This window comes from Pristis pectinata, chromosome 6, assembly GCF_009764475.1.
Source record: "Pristis pectinata isolate sPriPec2 chromosome 6, sPriPec2.1.pri, whole genome shotgun sequence".
NCBI classification, from domain to species: Eukaryota; Metazoa; Chordata; class Chondrichthyes; order Rhinopristiformes; family Pristidae; genus Pristis; species Pristis pectinata.
In genome coordinates this window covers 60,510,643-60,534,273 of record NC_067410.1, presented here as the reverse complement: position 1 = coordinate 60,534,273, position 23,631 = coordinate 60,510,643, and the positions used below count along the sequence as shown (strand labels likewise).

At 43.5% G+C, this 23,631-nt stretch overlaps 1 protein-coding gene across 1 annotated transcript in view; it reads left to right on the top strand.

The window, feature by feature from the left end:
* Positions 1–22,389, top strand: part of LOC127571727 (glypican-1-like) — a 165,533-nt gene extending 143,144 nt beyond the window's left edge. Inside the window, exons 6-9 of the mRNA XM_052018374.1 lie at positions 601–732; positions 5,578–5,711; positions 12,691–12,866; positions 17,749–22,389. Of these exons, the coding sequence (XP_051874334.1) occupies positions 601–732; positions 5,578–5,711; positions 12,691–12,866; positions 17,749–17,969 (663 nt within the window). The 3' untranslated portion in view covers positions 17,970–22,389. The remainder of the gene's footprint in view (positions 1–600; positions 733–5,577; positions 5,712–12,690; positions 12,867–17,748) is intronic.
* The last annotated feature ends 1,242 nt before the right edge of the window (positions 22,390–23,631 follow it).

Sequence of the window (23,631 nt, the reverse complement as noted above, 5' to 3'; positions counted from 1 at the left end):
AGATTTTAAAATTCCCATCCTTGTTTTCAAATCCCATCCTGGCATCCACATGTTGGCAGAATGGACGTAGAACAGTACAGCACAGGAACAGGCCCTTGGCCCCATAATGTTGTGCCAAACTAAGTTAGATGGGCATCCTGGTCAGCATGGACCTGTTGGGCTGAAGGGCCTGTCTCCATGCTGTAGAGAGAGAGCATGGGACAACCATTTACATGGAAGTAAAGTCTGCACACAGAGTTGGTGAACACAGCTCATCTTCTCTCCATCTTTTTTGTATCTTTGCAATATGTTAACGTCGAGTTGCATTTGGCGTGAAGTAATCTTCTCCAGCCTTGGAAATCGAGGATTTTTCTATGCTGGCCTCTTGCCCATCCCTGATTTTAATCAGAGCTGTGCATTGAGCTGCTCTGTGCTGCACCTAGCTACAATAGTTACCACAGGGTATCTTCCTGATTGCTTGGCACTGTGGGAGAGTTTGCTCTCCATTGTTGTGTGATCACATCATGCCCGATGTTGCCGATCCTGTTGCATATTTACATACAAACATCAAATCAACCTAGATGTAAGCAGAATATGTTTGACGATCTGTTTCTTTGTCAGGTTCTGCAGGGGTGTGGTAACCTCAAATCTGTGGCCAAACGTTCAGTGGAGGATGATGCAAGAAAACGCGGGAAGCCCTATGGGGTTGAGGAGAAGCCGGTTGGTTCAGTCACTCTGCCCATGGACAGACTGGTGAGTGCTGGTAACTCCCACTTTCAAGTTTCACATTCAGAAGAATGTTACTACAGCAGCAATGCAGAAGCCAATTATTCACATTCATTTTCCTTCAGGAACGATTCAGTCGTGAGTGCGGGTCATTACTGAGTGCTTCTCGTAACTCTTCACCAGCACCAGTAGTGCTGCCTCACCCTGGTCGTAGACCCATACATCACGAAACAGGCACTTCAGCCCAACTGGTCCATGCCGACCAAGATGCTCATCTAAGCTAGTCCTATTTGCCCGTGTTTGGCCTATATTCCTTTAAATCTTTCCTGTCCAAGTACCTTTTAAATGTTGTTATTGTACCTGCCTCAACCACTTCCTCTGGCAGCTCATTCCATATACAGACCACCCTCCGAGTGAAAAAGTTTGCCCTTGGGTTCCTGTTAAATCTCTCCCCTCTCATCTTAAACATGCCCTCTAGTGTTTGATTCCCCAACACTGAGAAAAAGACTGTGACAATTCACCCTATCTATATCCATCCTGATTATATATACCTCTATAAGGTCTTTCCTCAGTGTTCTCCATTCCAACACATAAAGTCCTAGCCTGCTCAACCTCTCTCTATAACTCAGTACCTAGAGTCCTGGCATATGCTCTTAAATCTTTTTCTGCACTCTGGATGTCTGGGTACAATCCAGAACTTGAACCTGGATCACCATGGTCTAAAAGGGTTAAATACTGAACTGCATGATGTATTTAGCATCACAGACCACTTTCAGCCCCCAATGGGGAAGTGGCCCTGAAACTGCAATGATTTTGAAAGGAGAAGCGATGAGAGGTGTGGTGATAAAATACATTGGTTCTGTGAAGTCACCACTGCTACAAACCATGTTGAAGGATATGTGATCAAGTAACCAGTCAGCTGCTACTGATTATGTAGCACCTGCCAGCTTTGTATGAGGCACCTTCACTCCAAGTGCCACACTACATAACTTATTGCAAAGATATGAAAAAGTTAGATTAGTTGAGTCCATCAGCTCTGCCACATTGCGACCAGACAACGTTGCGTCCAACAATTCCCACCACACTGGTAATGCTTCTTGGATCAAAGTCAAAGATGAGTTCATTGTCATATGCACAAGTACATGTCTGCATAGGTGCAATGAAAAAGTTACTTGCCGCAACATCACAGACACATAGCATCAGATACACATTCACAAGAAAAACATAAATTAACAACATAAATTATACAAAATTATGCAAGAAAGAACACAATTAGAACAAAAAAAACAAAATCCATTGTATTGCAAAGTGGTCATAGCGTTGCTCAACCAAGGTAGTGAATAGGGTTGTGCAGGTTGGTTCAAGAACTGAATGGTTGAAGGGAGGTAGCTGTTCTTGAACCTGGTGGTGTGGGACTTCAGGCTTCTGTACCTCCTGCCTGATGGTAGCTGCGAGAAGATGGCATAGCCCAGATGTTAGGGATCTTTGATGATAGATGTTGCCTTCTTGAGGCAGCGCCTCCTGTAGATACTACCGATGGTGGAAGAGTTGTGTCCATGATGTATTGGGCAGAGTTAACCACTCTCTGCAGCTTCTTACATTCCTGTGCATTCGAATTGCTGTAGCAGACCATGATGCAACCAGTCAGGATACTTTCAACAAATCATGTAACCCTGCTTGGTGTAATGAGGACAAGCTTGTTAACTTGTTACATTGCTGCAATCAGGGCTTCAATCCATCCATCTGAAATGGGGAATCCCCAATACTTTGCGAGTATGCACTGTTTTTTTAAAGAATTTATTAACATATTTACAATATTCACATTATTCTCAATTCAATATTTACAAAATGCACTTCAAAGTAAAATATTGCCATCCTCATCCAAGTCCCAGTCATGTCTGCCAGTCTCAGGAGGCCTCCAGAGAACTCGTGGACACTGCAAGCTCTCACTCCAGGGACTCCTGGGCACCGCCATATCCTCAGAGGAGGGGAAGGCAGTCGGCTCGAGAGGAACCCTTGACAGCCCGCTGCCTGGACCTGTAAAGGACCGCTTTGGCCAGGCCCAGGATCAGACCAATGAGGACGTTCCCCCAAACAGTGTGTTAAAGAGATGGTCTGTGCAAACTGAAGTTTTGAAAGTTAAGGAGGTGGGGACTGATTTTCCTGGATTTCAGTGCTTTAAAAGGGATAGGGAGGGGGGAAGAAGAGGAGGAAGGGTGGCTTTACTGGTCAGGGATACTATTACAGCTGTAGAAAGGGTGGATAATGTAGAAGGATCCTCTCAGTATGGGTGGAAGTTAGGAACAAGAAAGGAGCAGTTACTCTACTGGGAGTATTCTATAGGCCCCCTGGTAGCAGCAAGGATACTGAGGAGCAGATTGGGAGGCAGGTTTTGGAAAGGTGCAAGAATAACAGGGTTGTCATCATGGGAGGCTTCAACTTCCCAAATATTGATTGGCACCTGCTTAGTACCAAAGGTTTGGACGGGGCAGAGTTTGTTAAGTGTGTCCAGGACGGATTTCTGTCACAGTATGTAGACAGGCCGACTAGAGGGAATGCCATATTAGATCTAGTATTAGGTAATGAACCGGGTCAGGTGACAGATCTACCAGTGGGTGAGCATTTGGGGGACAGTGACCTTCACTGCATAACCTTTAGGATTGTCATGGACAAGGATAGGAGCAAAGAGGACAGGAAGATATTTAATTGGGGAAGGGCAAATTATGAGTCTATAAGGGTAGAACTTGCGAGTGTAAATTGGGATGACATTTTTGAAGGGAAATGTACTATGAAGATGTGGTCATTGTTAAGGGATCTCTTGCAGGATGTTAGGGATAAATTTGTCCCGGTGAGGCAGAGAAGGAATGGCAGGGTGAAGGAACCATGGGTGACAAGAGAGGTGGAACATCTAGTTAGGAGGAAGAAGGCAGCATACATAAGGTATAGGCAGCAAGGATCAGATAGGGCTCATGAGAAATATAGGGTAGCAAGGAAGGGGAGCAAGAAGGGGACATGAAAAGGCCTTGGCGAGTAGGGTTAAGGAAAATCCCAAGGCATTTTCCACTTATGTGAAGAGCAGAAGGATGGCTAGAGTAAAGGTAGGGCCGATTAGAGACAAAGATGGGAAGATGTGCCTGGAAGCTGTGGAAGTGGGTGAGGTCCTCAATGAATATTCACCAAGGACAGTGTTGGTAAGGTTAATGTTCTAGAGCATATTGATATCAAGAGAGAGGATGTGTTGGAGCTGTTAGAAAATCTTAGGACAGATAAGTCCCCGGGGCCTGATGAAATATTCCCCAGGCTGCCCTGCAAGGCGAGGGAGGAGATTGCTGAACCATTGGCTAGGATCTTTGAGTCCTAGTTGTCCATGGGCATGGTACCGGAGGATTGGAAGGTGGCAAATGTTGTCCCCTTATTCAAAAAAGGTAGTAGGGATAGTCCAGGGAATTTTAGACCAGTGAGCCTTATGTGTGTGGTGGGCAAGCTGTTGGAAAGGATTCTTAGAGATGGGATCTATGGGCATTTAGAGGATCATGGTCTGATCAGGGTCAGCCAGCATGGCTTTGTGAAGGGCAAATCATGTCTCACAAGCCTGATAGGATTCTTTGAGGAGGTGACCAGGCAGATTGATGAGGGTAGTGCAGTAGATGTGGTCTACATGGATTTTAGTGAGGCATTTGACAAGGTTCTGATTGGTAGGCTTCTTCAGAAGGTCAGAGGGCATGGGATCCAGGGAAGCTTGGCCATGTAGATTCAGAATTGCCTTGCCTGTTGAAAGCAGAGGGTTGTGGTTAGAGGGAGTGCATTCAGATTGGAGGGCTGTGACTAGCGGTGTCCCACAAGGGTCAGTTCTGGAACCTCTGCTTTTCGTGATTTTTATTAATGACTTGGATGAGGGGGCAGAAGGGTGGATTGGCAAGTTTGCAGATGACACAAAGGTTAGTGGCATTGTGGATAGTGTGGAGGATTGTCGAAGATTGCAGAGGGACATTGATAGGATGCAGAGCTGGGCTGAGAAGTGGCAGATGGAGTTCAATCTGGAGAAGTGTGAGGTGGTACACTTTGGAAGGACAAACTCCAAGGCAGAGTACAAAGTTAATGGCAGGATTCTGGATAGTTTGGAGGAGCAGAGGGACCTGGGGGTTCATATCCACAGATCCCTGAAAGTTGCCTCACAGGTGGATAGGGTAGTTAAGAAAGCGTATGGGATGTTAGCATTCATAAATCATGGGATTGAGTTTAGGAGCCACGAGGTAATGATGCAGCTCTACAAAACTCTGGTTAGACCACACTTGGAGTACTGTGTACAGTTCTGGTCGCCTCATTATAGGAAGAATGTGGAAGCATTGGAAAGGGTGCAGAGGAGATTTACCAGGATGCTGCCTGGTTTGGAGAGTATGCATTATGAGGAGAGACTAAGGGAGCTAGGGCTTTACTCTTTGGAGAGAAGGAGGATAAGGAGAGATATGATAGGGGGTACAAAATATTAGGAGGAATAGACAGAGTAGACAGCCAGTGCCTCTTTCTCAGGGCACCAATGCTCAATACAAGAGGGCATGGCTTTAAAGTAATGGGTGGGAAGTTCAAGGGAGATATCAGAGGAAGGTTTTTTACCCAGAGGGTAGTTGGGGCATGGACTGCGCTGCCTGGGGTGGTGGTGGAGGCAGGTGCATTGGTCAAATTAAGAGATTGCTAGACAAGCATATGGAGGAATTTGAAATAGAGGGATATGGGGGAGGTAGAGGTTAGATAGTCTTAGGCAAGGTTTAAAGGTCAGCACAACATTGTGGGCTGAAGGGCCTGTATTGTGCTGTACTGTTTTATGATTCTATGAGTGAGCTTGAGGTACAGTAATGACTGTCACCTTTACAGGTTACCGAAGTCAAGATGAAGCTGCGAGACGTTAGAGAGTTGTGGGTCATCTTGCCGAGCGTCCTGTGCAGCGAGAAGGTGACTGCGGGCTCAGCCAATGAGGACAGGTGCTGGAATGGACAGAGCAGAGGGAGGTAAGATGCTGCTCATGGAATTGTACCAGGAGAAAGGTGCCTCTTTGACTGCTGTAAAATGCATCATGTGGTTTGTAGCATTGGTCTGGTCCTTAATTTACCTAAATATGGGAAACAGTTAAAGGAGCATTCCTTGGTTAAGTTTCCCTTCTCATCTTGTAACATTTGATAGCATTCTGGTTGCCAAAGAGTCAGGCAGCAGGGAAACATACCCTTCAGCCCACCAAGTCTGTGAAGACCAGCAAACACCCAATTACACTAATCCCATTTTATTCTCCCCACATTCCCATCAACTCCCTCCAGATTCTACCACTCACCAACACACCAGGGCCAATTCACAGTGGCTAATTAAGTTATATTTGGGACCTGGGAGAAATCAGGAGAACCCAGAAGAAACCCACATGGTCACAGTGAGAACGTGCAAACTGCACACAGACAGCACCAGAGGTCAGGATCAAACCCGGGTCACCGGAATAACTCTCAGATGGAAACAGCACAGCCATGGGAAGGCCTTAAGGTGCAGAACGAGTCGGATACCAGTAGAATAAACAGGTATGCAGGGGAGAACAAGGTCACTGGATGCAGTGAGGCAATGGTCAACAATTCCTTAAAAATTCTTTTAGCCCTGGATATCTGTATTAATGTACAAATGACAACACATTAGTACCAACCCAAAGATACTCTTTTATGACTTAGAGAGGTCTTAGCATGGTACTAATTTACAAGGCCAGGTCTTCATTTACAAAGTTGTATCAGTATTTAGAGGGACCTGAATACCTTTGCTCTTAAATTCCAGAGAAGAATTATTCAGCTACATGAATCTAATAAGAAAGCAAATGGTACAGAGTCATAGAAACATACAGCACAGAAACAGACTCCTCGGCCCACCAAGCCTGTGCCAACCACCCATTTACACTCATCCTACATTAATCCCAAATTTTATTGGGTTATTTAATCCCCACATTGCCATCAACTCCCCCCAGATTCTACCACTCACCTACACACTAGGGGCAATTTAACCTACCAACCCACACGTCTTTGGGGTATGAGAGGAAACTGGAGCACCTGGAGGAAACCCACATGGTCACAGGAAGAACGTGCAAACTCCACACAGAAAGCACCCTTGGTCGTGATTGTACCCAGTTCTCTGGAACTGTGAGACAGCTGATCTACTAGCTGTACCACTGATGTATGGAAGTCTTAACTTCAATTATACAGGGCCATAACAGATCGCAGCTGGGGGGGCGGGGCAGAGTGGGGGGAACAGGTTGAGTTTTGATCTTTCTGCCAACAGAATAATAAACTTTCCTTCATGGACAGGCAGTGAAGGCTCAACAGGCTGAATCTTGGGATGGAGGATTATCTTTGTGTAGACAAGGCCCAAATTACTGAGATTTTAGAAGAATGAAGAATGATCTCATCGATGTGTATAAAATTCTTCAGGGCTTTGACAGGGTTAGTTCCTAATTAGTGAGTCAAGAACCTGAGGGTCACAGATTAAGGATAGTCCAAAATGAACTGAGATGAAGAGAAATCCCTATACGCAAGAGCTTTGAATCTTTGGACATCTTAACCTAAGAACTATGGGTGCTCACTCACTCAGTTCTTTCAAGACAAGAGTCTGATGGGTTTTCGAATGCTGAAAGAATGAAGAGGTATGGGGATGATGTGGGAAGGCAGAGGTTGAGAAATCCAGGTATAATCTTGTCAGATGGTTTTTTCAGTTGGCAGAGATGAATAGGCTGACCCCACTGCTGCTACTTGTGTTCTCCAAGCTTAAGATGAAAGTGGCTACACATTTACCAAATTCCTGCTCCACTAAACAGTTTTGAGACTCTATTGTGCGTGCTATTTATTTTCCCATGAACCTTGAGATCAGAAGCAGGCCACTCTGTTAATTAGGTCATGGCAAGTGTGGACTTCAGCTTCATTCCCCTGCCATTACAATCAATGCAGTGAATCCTCCCCTAAGTGACCCTCAGGGACTGCGAATCTTGGCAAGTGTTTCATACTCTCAAGTTTTGGAAAAGTAATTCCCAGTTGGGAGCAGAGTCTTAGATGGCAGATATAGGCTTTTAGTGGGGTTGTGAATCAATACTGTGATCAATCAACATTCAAGTTATTTTTGCTTTTAGCAGTTCATTTCATGCTTGGGCTGAAATAACTCTTCTGCACTTGGTGTCTGACTAAATCAATAGCCCTTGAGGGGGGATTGTATGTATCGGTGGAGGCAATTAGCACTGAAGAAGAACAGATGTTCAATCAAGTTTAGGAGGAATGTATGGGCTATCGTGGAGCACTTAGCAAGTGGAAACCTGACACCAAATTTCCATGGCAGATTGCTGGACTATGTGAGCCTGCAGGGAATCTTCCTGTTCATTTGAGGATGCTTTAGCACTGGGAAGGAGTGAACATTTCAGCAGTGTTATTTTTAATTAGCTTGGGTAATGTTTGTCCTTTATTTGAAAATTCTAGCTGTTTCTAATGGCATGTTAAATGGATGAAGCAACAGGGTGCGAGTGACCATTTCATTCAGTGGCCTTATCCATCCACAAGTAGATTCAGCTAGGTCATTGACCTGAAACGTTGACTCTTTTTCTCACTCCATAGATGCTGCCTGACCTGCTGAGTATTTCTGGCATTTTCTGTATTTGTTTCATGTTAACGTTGGAGCTGGGTGGAAGAGGGACATTGAGATCTGCACTTCAATTGCATGGCATATAAAATATGTCTTCATGCATTTTGTTTTCAAAGCAATCATTTTGCATAGAATGTTTCATTGTATTATTCCCTGGGTGGGAAAGACAGCCATGGTCCCTGACAGGACAAGTTTGGACATGCTTGCCATAAAGAGATTTTTTTTTGACTATGCATCTTGCTTCCCCTCTGGTCCTTCTAATATTTAGAACACTACCAGGCACGTAAGAGAGGTAAACCTTCATTCTCCAATTTCTGATTAAAGGAAATTCATCCCTGACTTATTGCATAAATGAAAATTTTTTAAAAACTGCAGATGCTGGAAATCTGAAGTAAAATCAAGATGCTGGAGACACTCAGCGGGTCAGGCAACAGAGTCAATATTTCAGGTCGAAGACCATTCAGCAGATAGAACTCATTTGACCATCATTAGATGTTTGGGGTCTGCTTTACTTGGCTAATTTGCTTCATCCCACTTTCCTTGAAGCCCCCACTTGTGGACTGCCAGCTCTTTGGTATTGACTAGCTTGGGATATACTTATATTGGGATTTAATTCTATCCCGCTGTTATCAGACATTGGAATGGACCTAAAAGATGAACACCAGTCATTCTCTCTTCTCCCCTCTCCTGTCAGGCAGAAGATACAAAAGCCTGAGGGCACGAACCACCAGAATCAAGGACAACTTCAATCCCACTGTTATTAGACTATTGAACGGACCCCTCATACATAAAAAGATGAACTCCTGAACTCTTGGTCTCCCAATCTACCTCGTCGTGGCCCTTGCACTTTATCGGTCTACCTGCACTGCACTTTCTCTGTACCACTTTATTCTGCATTCTGTTTTTCATTTGTACTACCCCGATGTACTTATGTATGGAATGATCTGTCTGGATGGCATCCAACCAAAGCTTTTTACTGTATCTCTATACATGTGACAATAATAAACTAATATCGATATTCCTTTTCCTGTCCTTCCCTGGCAGATAACCAAGGGTCTGTCACTTCAGGCAAGGCGCCCCTAAATTCCACATGGCAAGTGTAACAGTCCTTACAAATAGTGTTAAATTTATAGAACAATGAATTTACATTTGAAATTAACACAGCAGTTTGAGTGAGGGTAGGATCCCTTTGTATGAAGGGACAGGTAGTGGTGATAGATACCGATCCCCATCCCATCATTTCTTGGAACATTTCACCTTCATCACAGATGAGGAGCCTGGCTGCAAACTGCAAAGCATCAGTTTGCATTGTTGCAGATTGACTGGCCCAACCCTTGCTGGGAGAGTCAGAGTGGTTCAGAGTTCAGAGTCATACAGCATAGAAACAGGCCTATGAGCCCACCAAGTCCACACCAACCATCAAGACCATTTTTACACCAATCCCATTTTATTCTCCCCACATTCCCATCAAATCCCCCAAATGCTACCACACACCAACACGCCAGGGGCAATTTACAGCAGCCAATTAACCTACTGACCTGCACATCTTTGGGATATGGGAGGAAACCCACGTGATCACAGGGAGAACATGCAAACTCCACACAGACAGCACCGGAGTTCAGGGTCGAAGCTGGGTCACTGGAATTGAGAGGTAGCAGCTGCACCACTGTGCCACCCTTTTACGTGGCAACTGTTTTGCACTGGATGGCAGTTACCCCACATTCTGAAGTCCATGAGTAGACCTAGTACTAAAAAAGATGCTGTGCACGTACGCACTGTCCCTCTCAAGTGAATTTGGACATATAATGAAAAAATGGTCCATGGCCTTCCTAGTGAGGAATAGGGTGATGTTTCATGGAGGAATCCAGCCTGGTATCACAAGACACACAGCACCCTTGAGGTTTATTCAAATGCGCAATGCTGACCTTGTAAGGGAGCGATGAATAAACTTTCTAATCAGCCTATCTGAGGCTATTTTTTCCTCATTGATTACTGCCCTGAGAAATTACCCAAAGGAATATTGCAGCTTTAAGTAATAGGAAGATGTTTTATTTCTTTTTACAACATATAATAGAAATTTATCGTTTGAGTAGAATTCTAATTAAAAATCTTATTGACTGAAACACAGAGTTAGCAGACTGGGAGGGGGCTCAGAGCTATTAAGTGCTATATTTGATTGCACAATCTATATCTCAACTATGGTGGGACTTATCCACACTGAGACTTAGTTACCCTCCCTGGACTGTAGCATGCATTATTCTGCTGTTATGCAGTACCTGATTGCACACGTGTACTGCACCCTGGTTGCAATTATGTGACTAGCTAACGTGACAATGTAAACAGCCAGTGCAGGTGAAGGACTGATGTGGCTTTGTGTGTGTAATTAATTTAGTGTGTGTACGTGTGTGTGTGTGTGTGTGTATACAAGCATTTACAGATATGCAGTGTACAAAATGCACTGCATTTAATTGCCCAGACTCCTCTTACAGTGTCTTTGCGACCTGCGATTCATCCAACCAAGAAGGACAGGGCAGCAGGTGTATGGGGGCATCACCATCTGCAGGTTCCCCTCCAAGTTGTACACCATCCTGACTTGGAAATATATCACAGGTCCTTCATCATTGTCAAGTACAAATCCTGACACTCCTTGCCCAATAGCACTGCAGGAGCAACTTCACTAGGACAACTGCAGTGGTTCAAGAAGGTGGCTCACCTCTACCTTCTCAAGGGATGGGCAATGGATGCCGGTTGTTCCATGAAGGGAAGTGCGTATGTGTGTGAGAGAGAGCGTGTGCGTGTGTAAACCCTAACGTGAGGTAACTTTTTCATTGCATCGCTCTGTGTTTGAATTTCACTGAGCGAAGTAAGTGTCTGGTGTTGGTGAACTAAATATTGTTGGGGAGAGTGTCCCGTCAGCTCAGTGCCTAGTGAGGAACTGAACTGGAGAGTCTGAGAGTTGAGTACTCAGTCCCTGAGCCCCTGCTGTGTGCTGAGTTAGCTGAGAGCATAGTCACATTTTCTGAGACTGGATGGGGACAGGGAAGTGGCCAGGATTTCTGCTCCTGATAGCAACCAGACATGTGAGTGTGTACCTAAAGATCGAGAAGGTGTTGGCTGTTTGACCATGTAAGGCATCACAGATAAGAGTAATCCTGCTCCTACCCAGTGTCTAAATGGCACTTTGCATCAGCGTTACTCAGTATTGACCCTGATTGATTCTTTCCTATCCTAATTCAACAAGGGGAAGTTAATACCAATTATAGTGTCCATACCATTTCCCTCAATGAGACTAGATAGGAAGTGATGAATTAAACAGCACCTGCTCCTCTGTGGCTCATTGTATGTCTGGGCCATTACTTAACAAGTAGGCCATTTAGTCACTGAATGTGTATTTTATCATTAATGCCCCTTTAATGCTTGAAAATACCCCAGGAGTGTTCTGGGAGACGGTGGATGATACTATCCAACCTATCATCATAGTTGAAGCTGTTCAATATTGAAAAGACAGGGCTGTCTCTCCCATCCTGTCGTCCTATCTGCCACATCACAAAAACCATCCTCCCCTCCATTCACTCTGTCTACACCTCTCGCTGCCTCGGGAAAGCAGCCAATGTAATCAAACACCCCTACCATTGGGCAGAAGATACAAAAGCCTGAAAGGACATACCACCAGGCTCAAGGACAGCTTCAATCCCACTGTTATAAGTATTGAATGGACATTTTGTACAATAAGATGGACTCTTGATCTCACAATCTACATTGTGATGGCCCTTGCACCTTATTGTCTGCCTGCACTGCACTTTCTCTGTAACTGTAACACTGTATTCTGCATTCTGTTATTGCTATTCCCTTGTACTACCTCAATGTACTGATGTGATGAAATGATCTATATGGATGGCATGCAAAACAAAGTTTTTCACTGTACCTCGGTACATGTGACAATAATAAACCAATTCACTTCTCCCCCTCATCACCTAAAGTGAATTGTGGAAAATATAGAAATATACACCGCAGAAGAGAGGCAATTCAGCCTATTGAATCCATGTTGGCTTCAATAGGACCTACTTGGAATACCCATTTCCCAGGACTGTGGGCTCCTCTGTCATGGCTTCACCCTCACCTGAGTACATTTTAAAAGTGATGATAGTTTCTGCTTCCGCCACCCTTAGAGGCAATAAGTTTCAGGCCCCACCACTCATTGGGTGAAAGGATGTTTACCAATTCCTGATCTCTTATTATTGACCTCTCAGCTCCAGTGAATAGGGTCACCCTGAATGCCTGTTCAGGTTGGTTTGTGGCCATTCAGGACTAATGTCTAACAACTTTGATTATGCATGGCAGGTACCTTCCAGAGGTCATGGCGGATGGACTGGCCAATCAGATTAATAATCCAGAGGTCGAGGTTGACATCACGAAACCAGACATGACCATTCGCCAGCAGATCATGCAATTGCGGATAATGACCAATCGTCTGCGGAATGCCTACAATGGCAACGATGTGGACTTCCAGGACACCAGTGAGTACCCCACCCCGCTGTAACTTTACTGATGTTCGATTCTGGTGCATGCATCTACACACACTGATGTGAAACACTATTGCTGACTGCATCTGTTCTTAATGCATAACTTGTGCACACAAAAACCTTCATTCTCCCATTTCCTATTGAAGGAAATTCAATCCTGACTTTTTCCATAAGTGAAAATTTAAAATAAAAAAATCCCGATGCTGGAAATCTGAAACAAGAACAGAAAATGCTGGAAAAGACTCAGCAAGTCAGGCAGCATTGTGGAGAGAGAAAAACAGTCAATGTTTTGGGTCTGCACCATTGGTCTAACGATTGGTCCTGGACCTGAAACATTGACTGTTTCTCCTTCCGTAGATGCTGCCAGACCTGCTGAGTTTTTCCAGCATTTTCTGTTTTTGTTTCTGACTTCTTGCATAATTCACTCCAGTAGTGGCTGTGACTTTTTTGATCCAATTATCTGTTGATATGTCTTCTGTTGATGACATTGATATGACAGGGTAACGCACTGGATTTAATTGCAACAGGAAATGTCTGGTCCCATTTCCCTCAACAGGAAATGGGAACAAGTTCATCCTTCCCTCTTGATTTTGCACCTCCTTCTCCATTCTTCCTGCTTTCCATTTTCTGGACCCCCCCCCCCCCCCCCCCGCATTCCCTGTTTTCCCTCATCTCCATGGCAGCCACACAGTTTCCCAATGGATATTGGGCGAATGAAATGCCAGCTGCAAGCTCAGGCTCCAGCTGCTATCTGTGAATGCTCAAGTTGGCTTCTGGGAGAAAGCTACAATCGCAATTTCTTAAAGCAAGGATTTTGATGATTATTTCATGCGGTGACACCTATTTTAGTGTTACGACGAAACATAGCACCATCTTAAATCACCAGATGTAGCCAAAATCATCTTTCTGGGCAGTTATCTGCTAAAGAGGTTTATGCTCTTTCTCAAGCTCCCTTGATCTTTTCCAGGTGTTCGTCTTCTTTGTCTTCCGTCTTTAACCTTCTTTCTATTAATACCTTAGTTCTTCCTTCCTTCCTTTCCTCTCCCCAATGCTCTTGCTCATTTGATTCACTTCATCTTTCTCTCTTCCCTCCCCTTCGTCCTCCTCCTCTTTTCTCCTCCCCTCTGCATTCTCTTCTTGCTTGCTGTCCTCATTTCATTCTCTACCTTCCCCCCCACCCCCCTCCCCCCACCCCCGTGCTTTTGATTATATTTTTCCCCCTTCTGCTTCAACCTTGCAGGGCCATTTGAAGGCTCTTTTTACATTTCAGGGTTCTTCCCTAAGCTTTATCATAAATAACCGGTATTTCTCATGAATCCTTCATTCTAATCTGTGCCCTCAGTGGGAAAGCATCAGTTGCTGGAACTCATGGACCCATGTTGTCCTTTTGTTCTTTTAATAGATGGAAATCCAATGGACTAAAACTCCGATAATCTGGTATGTTTGGTGGTGCCAGACTGGCAGATTTTCAGGATTATTGGATGTTATTTTTAATTTATACATCAACACGCTTTTAATTCACTTTTTTTTTAGATGTTACACGGTATTACAATAAATTTTCAAGTGAGCCCTGCAGTTTGAAGGGAGTTTGGGAAAGGGGCCCACATGAGTTGGAAGGGAGTACAGGAAACAGATGAGTTTCAAGGGAGCATGGGAACTGAGGACCCGGTGTGTCAAAGGGAGCACAGGAACCAGGGCCCCATTGACTTTAAAGGGAGCACCATGACTTGTTAAAGGAATCAGCTGGAATCAGCACATAGTGAGCCAGATAATGAACCATCAGGATTTCTGACCAATCAGCAGATTATCAGAGTTTTCCTATATTGTCCTACAGTTGCAAAAAGGTTAACTCCAATAGTTTTATTTATGGCCTGAATAGTACTGAGCATGGGTAAGGAAATTACTGAGAGTAAGGAACATAAAGTAGCAAAAGAGAATCAGAGAGCATAAATGAATAGATATAGAATATAATTCTTAAACCACCTCCACGAGAGGATAATGCGACTTTTCACTCCAGAGTTCAAATCAGCTCACTGAACTAAAGCCGAGATTTCTTCTAAAGCCCTGCTGTTGAAGTTTAGTTTTGTTAGCTGATATCTAATGTGTTACATCAGCACAATCTTCCTACAAGCACCTCACTTCAGTCATCCCGTGATTAATTTCATTTACTCTATCTACCTCGCAGTCTATCAAGTTCTTTTGTTGCCATTTCAAGATGCCAACTCTGCCCATCAAATAACTTTTGGCAGAATTAAGTAATAAATAGTTGGTGCAAAAAAAATACATTCTGGACTAATACCACCCATTATCCTGGACAAATTGGCCACCTTTTATATGTGAGTACTGAATTATATGCAGATCTGTGAGCAGCATGATACTAAACAGCAGGATGCACCATGCAAACAATGTTCTTTCATTTTAACTGCACTTTGATATCTACTTCCCTGTTTTAAATCCCTTTTATTTTGAAAACTAGTGATGCTGTGGTTACACCATCCTACCTGGGGTGCTGCTGCTGCTGCCGCTGCCGCTGCCAAAAATAAAAAAAACTGCAGATGTTGGAAATCTAGAACAAAAGCAGAAAATGTTGGAAATACTCAGCAGGCCAGGACGCATCTGAGGGAGGAGAAACAGAGTCAACTTTTTAAGTTGGATATTCTGATGAAGAATCTTCAACCTGGAATGTTGACTCTGTTCTTCTTCTCACAGATGTGGCCTGACCTGCTGAGTATATCCAGCATTGTCTGGGTTTGTTCTACTGTTGTCCCTGGTTTTGGACTTCCAGCACACACTCAAGAGGAGATGCAAGGCTCTGCCCAGTTATACCTCCTCGCTGTTATAATAAGAGAAAAGCTGGAAGAACTCAGCCAGTCAAGCAACATCCGTGGAAGGAGAAACCAGTTTAATGTTTAGGGTGAGCGATCCTTACGCAGAACTGAGAGAGAGCGGAGGGTGTCAGTTTTCAAAGCAGAGTTGTGCGGAGAGTAAGGTGCAGGACAAAAGACTGAATGATGATTGGTTAAGACAAATCAGGTGATAAGGAGCATGAATACTGACTGTTTGGGAGGCATTTTAAAGAACCAGGATGAGAAAGGGATATAAGTATGATAATTGGAGAGGAGAGGGAGTTGGAAAGTTCAGTGTGCATTTAGAAGGTTGCTAAGTGCACAGACAGAAGATGTTGTTCTTCAGGGCTTCTTTAGGGGCAGCACAGTAGATTAGCAGTTAGTGTAATGCTATTACAGTGCCAGTGATTGGGGTTCAATTCCCGCCGCTGTCTGTAAGGAGTTTGTACGTTCTCCCCGTGACTGCGTGCATTTCCTCTGGGTGCTCTGGTTTCCTCCCACATTCCAAAGGATTAGTAGGTTAACATGGGTGTAATTCGGTGGCGCGGGCTCATTGGGCCAGAAGGGCCTGTTACCGTGCTGTATAAATAAAGTTCTAAATAAAGTTTTAAAGTTTCTCTGGTTTACATTGGTCCTCACTATAGCAGTGAAGGAGGCCGCAAACAGGCAGGTCAGAACCGGCGGGAATGGAGAATTAAAGTGACAGCAACAGATAGCTCAGGATCATCCCTGCGGACTGAGTGTGGGTGATCCGCAAAGCAACCACCCAATCTGCATTTGATTTCTCCAATGTGGAGGAGACCACATTGTGAACACTAATTGCAGTGTAATAGATCGGAAGAAGTGCAAGTGAATGTCTGCTTCACCTGGAAGAACTGTTTGGGTCGCTGGATGGTGGAGAGGGAAGAGGTGAAAGGACAAGTGTTGAATCTCCTCTGGCTGCATGGGAAGGAGTCGTGAGATGGGAAGTGGTGGGTGGGAGCAGAAACAGGGACCAGGGATTCAGTGAGTCTTGCTATGTGTTCTGTCAGACACAGTAATATTTATGTTTTATTTCCAGACCTGTCAATTTAGAATACAGTAAAATTCTGATAATCCTGCTAATTATTTGAAAATATTGATGGGTTCAGCTTCTAGCTCATCAGGTGATGTTTGCTGTTCTCCCTTTAAATTTATTGGGACTCAGTTTCCTGAACTTCCTTTGAGCTTAGCAGGGCCCTGGTTCCCATACTGCCTTTAAACTCTTGTGTTTTAGAGAGAATGGGGGTATTATTTATTATAATACTCTGTAACATTTGAAAAAACTGAATTGAAGATATGTTGCTGTATTAGTACTAGTATCATCCAAAAATCCCGAAGATTTGCCAGTCCGGCACCATTGTAGTTCCAGATTATCGGAGTTTTACAAAGCATTCCATATCCCAACCCACAGTCCCATGATCATCTTCACTTACTGCACCTCACCCGATCTTTAATCCTTTGTTCAAATAGACAGAGACTTGAGAGCTGTCCCCATAAGAATTTTGATGCTTAACCAGTAGCCGTTGTAGATGATGGGTATCAGGGCTTGGTGTGAGTTTTGGGTGCAAAGTTTTGAACAATCTTAAGCCTGGAATGTGGGAATCCAGCAAAGAGTATGTTGGAAGTGTCCAGAGACTAGAACCTTGTGGGGTTCTTCCAGTGCTGTCTCTGTGGAGTTTGCACATTCTCCCTGTGACCATTTCCTCCATGTGCTCCAGTTTCTTCCCACTTCTTAAGAAGTACAGGTTGATTGGTTAATTGACTGCTGCAAATTGCCCCTGCTGTGTAGGTGAGTGGTAGAATCTTGAATTTGGGGGGGGGGGGGGGGGTGGGGGGCGGGTAGTTGATGGGAATGTGGGGAGAATAAAAATGGGATTCATGGAGGATTAGTGTAAATGGATAGTTGATGGTCAGCATGGACTCAGTGGGCCGAAGGGCCTGTTTCCGCACTCTTATGACTCTAAAGCATAATTGAGGCCCCTTTATTGACATCATCGTCTTGCCCACAGGTGACGACAGCAGTGGATCTGGAAGCGGCGATGCCTGCTCGGAGAATGGCTGCGGTCGGAGAAGGTCCTTCAATGTGGCAACGAGGTCTCCCGTAGTCTACGCCATCCCGAAACAGAGTGGGAAAACCAAAGCCGGTAACGGGAGTGAAGCACTGCGACACTCGGCCGGCATCCTCTACTTGTTATCCTTGGCCATCGCCCTGCAATATTTCTGTCGGTAGAATCGTTCCTGGGGCATGAAAGAGGGTGAGAGAGAGAGAGTGAGAGTGAGAGAGAGTGTGAGAGAGAGAGAGAGAGAGAGAGAGAGACTGAGGCAAAATCTTTGCCAAAATGGACAAGAGTTTTGTTTAACTTTGCAACATAAAAAAATAATCTTTTGGCTATTTGTAAATTCTGGCAGTGCTGGAGGTGAATAAACTTTTGAATCTTTGAAAGCCTTGGGGAGGGGAGTTTCCTCTGAGCAGTTTGAAGAGGGTCTAACACTCTTCAAGCCTGATTTTTTTCCAGCTTTGCGGCATCCAGTTGCTCTGATCACCTGTCAACAATGCAGCACACCCAAAGGCTCCCACTGGGAGGCCAAGTGTTTTCCAAGTATCGAGAGACAAGAAATAAAAATATCCTAATTATGACACTGAACTCCTTTACTTGAAAATAAACATCCCAGCAAAGTATTATCAGATACATTGACTGTATGAACAATCAGAGGGATGTCATGTTGGGTCTTAACCCTGTAATTGCAAGTAAATTGCATCACTATAGATTACCAGGAGCACTTTTCCTGGATTTTTTTTCCCAATAACACAGCCATCCATTTCTACTTAGTAATAGTATATGGAGCAATGGTATAAATGTTTTTGGGCTGTGAAAGCAAAATGGTTGTTGATAATTCCCAAAGGGTCAGGAATGACTGACACTACTTGTGTAGTTTTTAACACTGTCAAGTTGGTAGAGAATATATTATTCAGTATGGGATCGTTAGTGGCTGGGCATTGGGGAGGTTATGTTCTCTGGGAGTTAAACATTTTGGTCGTCTGCAGGAACCTGCGCATGCAGATGACTTACACTGGGCTTTCTTTTGATGGAAGGGTTTAAAGGAACAATAGAATAGGCAGAGAAGATGTTTTTAAAAAGAAAATAAAAATGAATAGAAGCACACACACGCAACAGGCCCAACTTCAAGATGACATGGAGGAAGCTATTTAAAATTTACAATCTGCCCAGGGGACTAAGTAAAAAGTTCCTGTGCTTTCTGGTTTCTAGTCTTCAACATAGTGAAAGAATGAGGCCAATAAGTTGGTGTGGGCTTGGTGGGGAGGGGGGGAATGGTGGCAAAATGGAATGGTTCTTAGAATTGATCCTGCCTTTGTATGTTGTCCATTATGTGGTAGAAGTGTTTGTAGCGTTATTGTGTTTTAAAATATGGCTGTCACTTCAAGCCCAGAAGGGAGTGGCTAGGGGAAAAAGCCTTGTACATGAGCTAGGATGGTGGGAAATGTTAGGCCAGAAGAGAGTTGCCACTATTGCAAAGAATAAAGAAAAACTGACTGAACTGAATATATTCAGAATATCTTACTGAGTGGCCGGGGAGTTATAAGAGGGTGTGTGTCTGCTGACCCAGATGCCGGGAAACCATCCAGCTTCCTATTCATTCCAGGAATTAACTTAGTCCTCAACATTGTTTTTAGGTTTTACTGCTTTTCAGGGGGGAAAAATAAAGTACAAAATGATACACTGAAAATCAAAGTACAAGGTTATACAGAAAATGCATGCTATCTTCCAACTTATTTATATGCACCCTATAAATTTTGTTTTAGGTTTTCAAATTTCAGCTTAAAGCTAATAACTTCCTCCCCTTACCTCCTTAAAAAAGTTTTGCAATTCCCTCTTATTATTTGAAGTATAGTTAAGCATTGCCCATGGTGGTGACTTAATGTGCAAGCAATGACCCTAGTTACAGTCTCACCCCCTGTGTACAGTTTGCCCTGTTTCACCGATCATAACCACTAGGTGACTGCATATCAACCCCCATTAAATAAACCTTGGTTTTGAGAAAATAATTGTTGGCTGAGTTACAAATGTCACAAGGTAATTAATGTAGAAGATTCAAAAACATTTTTTCCACAATTATTCTTCATGGCACGTTGACACAGCAGAAAGCACCAGAAGGAGCCTCAAAGGTGTAAAAGGGTAAAGCAAAGTCAAATATGTTAGCAGCTTAAAATAGAGGCTGTCTGTCAGTACTCTGACAGATTTATAAAGATTCCCATTTCCAAACTCTGCAGAAACCATGCAACTCTCCTCAGTGCATTTAATTTATCAAGAGCTTGTTTGCTGGTTGATCTCCTTCAGAATAACCTTGCAGTTGAGGATTTAAATCCGCATCCCTTTTAGACTGTTATAACCTGTTTTTATATCAGTTCCTACTTTACTTACATACTGCCATTATTCCAGCTGGTGATTGTGATTCTTTCAAAAGTATATATTTTAATAAATTTTTGCACTGTCTTAACTTTCGGTTATAAAATAAAATGTGATTAGAACCCAAGCTGGTTTTAATTTTAAGGACCTGGAAAAGTTGGAGTGACTGTCTTCTTGGTGCTTATACTCATCCTTCCATTCCCCTGCCCCTCCTTTTTTCTATGGTTCCTCACTGAAACAAAAGCTTCTGTTAATTGCTGTTATTCTCTGAGTATGTTTAATTCTTCTGCTCTGTGCATTGTGTAAAGCCTTACTGGAAAACTATATGTTGTTAATGTATAATCTCCAGTCTTGTTCATGCTGCCCCTTTATGTGCCCTATCTTTCATTTTTCCCTCTCACTCTCCACATCTTTTCCACTCATCCTCCTCCTTTCTCTCTCTCTCTCTCTCTCTCTCTCTCTTGCACACATTCTCTGAATTGTTCTCTTGTTCCTGTCCTCTCAGCGATTCTCTCTCTCACACCCTTCTACGGCAGTTAGCCTCTCCCATAAAACGAGAGACGCAGCTCACATGAGATTGAATCTTTTCAATATCTTTGAATGAATGGTTTAGGATTTTTTATAATACTGCGGGTGTAAATTTTTGTAAAATCTATTAAGTTAAAAAAAGATCTTTGATGACAACAGTGGAGAATTTTGTGAATGAGGAGAAAGATCTCATGTGGGGAAGAGAAATTCTTTTTGACCATTTTGATCCATAAAAACTCGTAGTTAAGATGCAGCCTGGAGGAATTCTGCACATGTTATTTTCTGGGCTATAAGTCCCAGATCCAATCAAAGAGTCCTGGCAATAAAGAGCCCACCTTAATACTTTGCAAGCTTTGTCCCTCATTGTGGAATTACAGTTCGAGTCTGGCTTCAAGGGTAGACAGGGAAAGGTAGGCAAGGGGGATATTTGTCAGTCCTGTTGATCCCACATAACAGGACATTTATGGATGTGGGGAAAGGTGTTGGCAATAGGTTCTGTAGACACACTATAGCAACAGCTGGTGTCTACTTGAAAATATGAGACATTAAAATGTCCCACTTTCTACCTTTCTCTCTTTAAGTTGCATTACCTCTCTCTGTTTTTTGTACCAGTATCAGCTCAGGGTTCATACTGTTCTAACACAAAACATGTTGAGATGGGCCTTGAAAGGTCCACCTTCTTTCTGTGATGCAAAACACTACATAATTGTTGGCCATTTGTGGATATCAGTGGAGAATCCTTGTGGGAGGAGGTAGTTTCAAGGCCTCTGATACACCGCCAATAGTAACACATGCATTGTAACAGTCTGATCTTTATAAAAAGGCAGCATCTGACTTATTGGGGCCTTTCAACTGCAAATTGCATTTTTATTCTCTTTTGATTAATTGATTCTGCCAAACTGTGTGGATTTGTAGTTGTTTCTGGGAACAAAGGGTGGTGGGGGCAGTTTCTTCTGTTCCTTGCGAGCCTGAACCAGTTTATTGGACATGGACTCCATGCTATACTAGTGGGGCCCTTTGTTGTTCTGGGGTCAATGACTAACAAGCAAGGGAGGAATTATTGGAGTTTTGTTTGGAGCCAACCCTCTCAGATTCTCCACTAAGTTATTAAAAGTGGAATAAGGGCTGAAGTTTGTGAGCAGGTTTGTCTTACTAAGATTGACAAGTAGGTGGGATCACATTTTACCCAGCTGCCTGCATTTGCTCCCACCCCTCTCTATGCCATCTGCTTGTACACAAACTTCCGCCTGACTCTTGTGGCTTGTTTCTCCAAACTACAGAAAGATTGGGCACTACTTTTTTTTTGAATAGAGAGGGGAGAGCCTACCACACACTGGACTCACCATGCCCACAACTTTGGGTGTAAGTAGCACAAGCCTGCCCCCTACAGACCTACCCATCTCACGGGCTCCTTGATATTGGTAAAAGCTTCACCTCACCAGTTGAAACACCTCACAAGTCTTTCTTGTCTTTTTAAACTCAAAAGGAATGTATTAAATGTCAATATGGTAGTCTCGTTTTTCATTTTACTGTTAATTGTTTGATTGGTTCATTTATTGTCAATAACCTCCAAGACTAAGATTCTTCAGAAATCAGTGTTGTTGAGTCTTTCTTTACTGTGTTATTTTATTTTGTTGCATAAAGAAAAATAACAGAAAGAAAGGGACATAGTCACCCGTTTACTACATGTTTGGTTTTAAAGCTTTTGAGAAAATAAAAAAGAACATTTTGAGTCTATGTCTCAGATGTTCTTGGCTTGTTTGAAAGTTGCATTTCACAACCTCAGGACGTCCCAGAACACCTAGCACCCAGTGAGCTTATTTGAAGTATAGTCACAGTTAAAAATGAGGAAAGTGGAACAGTCAAGCAAACTGCCACAAGTAGGATGATCAACTTTTACCTAGCTCTTACATTTCCTCCCACCAATCTCTATACTGGGCTACTTAGGCCTTAAGACCATAAGATGTAGGAGCAGAATTAGCCCATTTGGCCCATCTAGTCCGCTCTGCCATTTAGTCATGGCTGATTTTTTTTTTCAATCCCATTCTCCCGCCTTCTCCCCCTAACCTTTAACCCCCACCTTACCAATCAAGAGTCTAACAATCTCTGCCTTAAATACACCCAATGATTTGGCCTCCACAGCCGTCTGTGACAACGAATTCCACAGATTCACCACCCTCTGGTTGAAGAAATTCCTCCTTATCTCAGTTTTAAAGGGACATCCCTTTATTCTAAGGCTATGCCCTCGAATCCTAGACCTACTAATGGAAACATCCTCTCCACGGTCACTCTATTCAGGCTTTCTGTATCCACTAGGTTTCAGTGAGATACCCCCCATCCTTCTGAATTTCATCGATTACAGGCTCAGAGACATCAAACACTCCTCATATGTTAAGCCTTTCATTCCCGGGATCATTCTTGTGAATTTCCTCTGGACCCTCTCCAGGGGCAGCACAATTTTCCCTAGTTACGGAGCACAAAATTGCTCACAGTATTCCAAATGCTGCCTGACCAACGCCTTAGTAAAACCTCAGCAGTACATCCTTGCTTTTATGTTCTCGTCCTCTCAAAATGAATGCTAACATTGCATTTGCCTACTTTACTGCTCACTTGTCCATGATCTCTGCCCCACTGTTGTGGCTTTGTTCTCCAAAGTACCAAAAGGTCAGGCTTGGGGATAAACATTCTCCAGGATACTCCCCTGTTCTATTTTGAAACTCTTGTAGAATTATTTATATATGCCTGAGAGAGGAAGCAGGAACTTCAACAATAGAGCACTCCTTTAAGGTGAAATGGATGGCTAGCCACAATTATGTGCTCAAGTCCCTGGAGTGGGATTTGAATCTATTCTCATGAAGTCAAAGAACCTCAGAAAACTCTCCAATCCCTGTGTAAGCAGATGTGGAGCTGCAGCCTGACTGGACTCCAGATTCCCCC